At 29.6% G+C, this 4,253-nt stretch overlaps 1 protein-coding gene across 1 annotated transcript in view; it reads left to right on the forward strand.

Moving 5' to 3' along the window:
- The window catches only part of LOC104756510 (N-glycosylase/DNA lyase OGG1), a 2,576-nt gene continuing 1,986 nt past the window's right edge, over positions 3,664 to 4,253 (forward strand). Inside the window, exon 1 of the mRNA XM_019238884.1 lies at positions 3,664 to 4,208. Within this exon, the coding sequence (XP_019094429.1) occupies positions 3,664 to 4,208 (545 nt within the window). The remainder of the gene's footprint in view (positions 4,209 to 4,253) is intronic.

Genomic DNA, 4,253 nt, shown 5'->3' on the forward strand with positions numbered 1-4,253 from the left:
TAAAATCTAAACCCTAACCATCTAATTTGTAAACCCAAACCGACATATAATTTTGTTCTAATTGTAAAATCTAAACCCTAACCATCTAATTTGTAAACCCAAACCAAAATATAATTTCGTTCTAATTGTAAAATCTAAACCCTAACCATCTCATTTGTAAACCCAAACCGACATATGATTTCGTTCTAATTGTAAAATCTAAACCTTAACCATCTTATTTGTAAACCCAAACCGACATATAATTTTGTTCTAATTTTAAAATCTAAACCAAGTCAATATTTAGCTTTCCTTAAATAAAAGTATACAGAATTTGTTTCCTTAATTTATTTTACTTTTAAATATTAATTTTGATTTATTTTTAAATAAAATATTAAATAGAACATTGTGATTGGTTGAGAAGGGAGGGATGAATACATAGGTTCACCCCTAAGGGTGAACCTAAGTATTTTTCTAATTCTTCATATAGACATACAGTACTCCTCTCATCAAACCGTTATTTTCCACCATAATTTCACTAATTTAACATAAAATAATACGATACAAAGTAGGAGATATTTCATGTGTATCATATATATATTTTTTGATATCATAATAATCGATCATATAATCACTATCAAAGTTAAATATTAATATTTTTGAAAAAAAAAAGTTAAATATTAATATGTTCTTTATCACACAATAAGATGATGAAAAACATCTATCATGTATTCATCATTAAGTTTACTTTTTTCATATTTAGCAAAGTTGGATGTTTAGCATTCAACAAACTATTTACTCAGACTTGGGATAAAACACGTTAACATTTTGAGGATGATTTTTGGTTTTACACTAATTTATAAGATTTCACATTACAAAATTTTAAGATTTTTTAAAAAAACAAGATATATTTCTTCAATAATTATATATTTAGTTTCAACATTTTTCCTCATTTTTTTGTTCGTCATTGTTTACAATGATAATTAGTTATGTAATTATTATTAGTTTTCTTAGAAATCCACCTTTTTAATATCATTTTATTTTGGGATTTGCTATTAAAAACAATCAGGCATAATTTATTAATTTTTTTTTTGTGTTTGGTTCGATTTTCTAAATGATAATCTTGCTCTGTTTGAAATCCTCATGAATTATCAATTTAATTTCAGCTTGAAAACATATTTTAATTCCAAAATCTCTTATTTACGCTTATACATCAACAAAATTAACAGAAGTAGTAAAAATATAAAAATAGAACTTGTAGGAAAGAAGAGATTAGCAACCTCCAATGAACTCGTTTAAACTAATTTATATATTACTAAAATTAACGACCATAATAGCAAAATAAAGGTGTTTGAGGAAGACGAGCTGCAAGCGATAGAGATGAACAAAATCAGTAATGGTTTGTAAGCAAAATACCCGGATCCGAATACACAGTTGACTGAGAGTACCTGGATTCATAGTGGATAAGCTCAAAGCCCTAAAGAGATCTCTTAAATCACTAATCACTAAATGATGATGATGATAGAGGTTTTCATATGTTCAAAAGAGAGACTAATGATTTACTTAAGCTTGTGGAGGTGGATGCTTCTGCCAATTCTCGAAACTTTCAGTCAAGAAAGATATATCTATATTAACATTTTTGAAGTACATTTTGTGTTATGCTCTTTTAGTTTTGTTTATTTAAAAAGTTATTTGCTTACATTAACCCCTAAAATTTTTCCAAAACTAACATCACTCCAGATTTTGTTTCCTAAATATTTTACATTTCATTTCAACAAAAAAAATAACAGCAATCAATATGGAAATATAAACTATCATATATTTAACCACACATTCTGTTATGTTTTAAATATATTTTATATTTGAATCCTTTACAAATAAAAAAAAACAACAATTTGATTCCTATTTTGTTATCCAAAACCTTTGAGCTTTGATTCTTAACGTAAAACAAACTTCGATTGACATTTATTTTAATATTATCATTAACATATATATACTTAATAAAATTTTTAACTATTACGAATATGTAAAATTAAAAAAGTCTAAAAGTTGTATAGTATATGAGTTATAAAGAGGACATGTTGGAATTAATAAAATATTATTGTGTTAACACGGGTTAAATCTTTATTTAATTATTTAATATTAGAATATTTGACATAAAATCAAGTTGATTTAACTAAGATTGTATAAAATAATTAAATCATTAGGAAAATGTGACTTAATCACACCGTATAAATTACTGATTATGTATTTAGACCCCTTATTTTTATTATTATAAATAAAAATCAAAATAGAATCTTAAATACTAAACAAAATAAACTAAATATAACAAACAAATGATTATGAAGTACATTGCGAATTAAAAAAATAATTTAAATATTTAGCCGTACAACAACCGAAAATTTTAGTTATTCCTCTATTTACAAAAACATCCAATATTTAACAAACAGATACAACATAAAATATAAACTGTAATAAAAATTATATGTCTGCGGTGTACCGCGGGTTAAAATATAGTTCATGCTAAATGGAGAGTTTCCTAAGATAAGCCGAAGAATCCTACTTCATGCAGGAATCAATAAATATCCAACAGAATGAAAGAGGGGACTAGAACACAACTTACACAAGGGTGTTATAATGAAACCCAATTCTAATATAAATATCCTCGCCGAGATGATTTAATCTCAGCTTGAAAACATATTTTAATTCCTAAATCTCTTATTTACGCTTATTCATCACCAAAAGTAACAGAAGTAGTAAAAATATAAAAATAGAACTTGTAGGAAGGAAGAGATTAGCAACCTCCAATGGATTCGTCTAAGCTAATCTACATATTTTGTAAAAAAAACAACAAAAAACTTGCTTAGGAAGGCAAATCGAGCAATGAACTCCAAATTGTCATGAAAAAATGTGAATAATGCTTAGAATGTTATCATATCTGAGGGGTATTTTTTATATAATTTAATTATTTCGAATCTAAAAACCTATTATATCGCCAAAAATTGGTTTATTTGGAACTTTGAAAACAACTCTAACTTGTTTTTTTTTAATGTCTCATGATTATCTTCTTCTAATTGGGAATGAATCGAGCCGATTAACTTGTTCTCATTAATAAGTACTGTGTTCAATAATTTACCGTCAACTATTTGAGAAAGTATCAAATCAGAGAGAGAGAGTGTGTGTTACCGAAGAGTATATGTTTACCAACTTTAAGAATTATGTTATGATATTTTTCTTTAATATGTCTAACATTTTAATTTTTCGACAAATGACATTTTTTGTTTTTGAGGAAAAAAATATTAAATTTTCAATTGACTTGTGGAGCAAGCGTATTACATAGATTGCATATATATAGTTGGATAATAAAAATATACATATATACAATATATTTTGTAAACTCTTACCTTCCGGTTTCGGTTTGAGCAACCAACGTTGGAGTTATTTTTTAATTAATGTTTGATTGAAAAAAAAATAATAATTAAATTATACATAATCGCAATAATGAAAAGCTTTAATTAATTTTTTGAATCACATTTACTTTGGTTTAGATTGATTGAAAGAGATAACGAAAACAATTCTTTTTGAGTTCAAATTGGTTAATCCGGTTCAAATTGATTAAACCGGTTTAAATTGATACATTAAGGGTCCGCTCGCTCGCGTGGGTGGTTCCGTTAACGAGCAACGGCGATGAAGAGACCTCGTGCAACATCTTCTTCGCCGGCGATCTCCGCCACCACGAAACCACCTCTGTCTCCGCCGGTCACACCGATTCTGAAACAGAAGCTACACAGAACAGGAGCACCAAAATGGTTCCCGTTAAAACTCACCCACACGGAGCTGACTCTACCGTTAACTTTTCCGACGGGTCAAACATTCCGGTGGAAGCAGACTGGGGCGATTCAGTACAGCGGAACGATAGGACCTCACCTCGTCTCTCTCCGCCAGCGTCCAGGAGACGATACAGTTTCCTACTGCGTCCATTGCAGCAGCACTAGCCCTAAATCAGGAGCGGAGCTTGCGCTGCTGGATTTTCTCAATGCCGAGATCTCGTTAGCTGAGCTATGGTCTGATTTCTCGAAGAAGGATCCTCGTTTCGGAGAGCTGGCGAAACATCTTCGTGGCGCTCGTGTGCTGAGACAGGATCCGCTTGAGTGCTTAATTCAGTTTTTGTGCTCGTCCAACAATAATATCGCCAGGATTACCAAGATGGTTGATTTCGTCTCGTCTTTAGGGTTACATTTGGGTGACATTGAAGGATTTGAGTTTCATCAGTTCCC

The sequence above is a fragment of the Camelina sativa genome, chromosome 17, assembly GCF_000633955.1.
Source record: "Camelina sativa cultivar DH55 chromosome 17, Cs, whole genome shotgun sequence".
Lineage (NCBI taxonomy): Eukaryota > Viridiplantae > Streptophyta > Magnoliopsida > Brassicales > Brassicaceae > Camelina > Camelina sativa.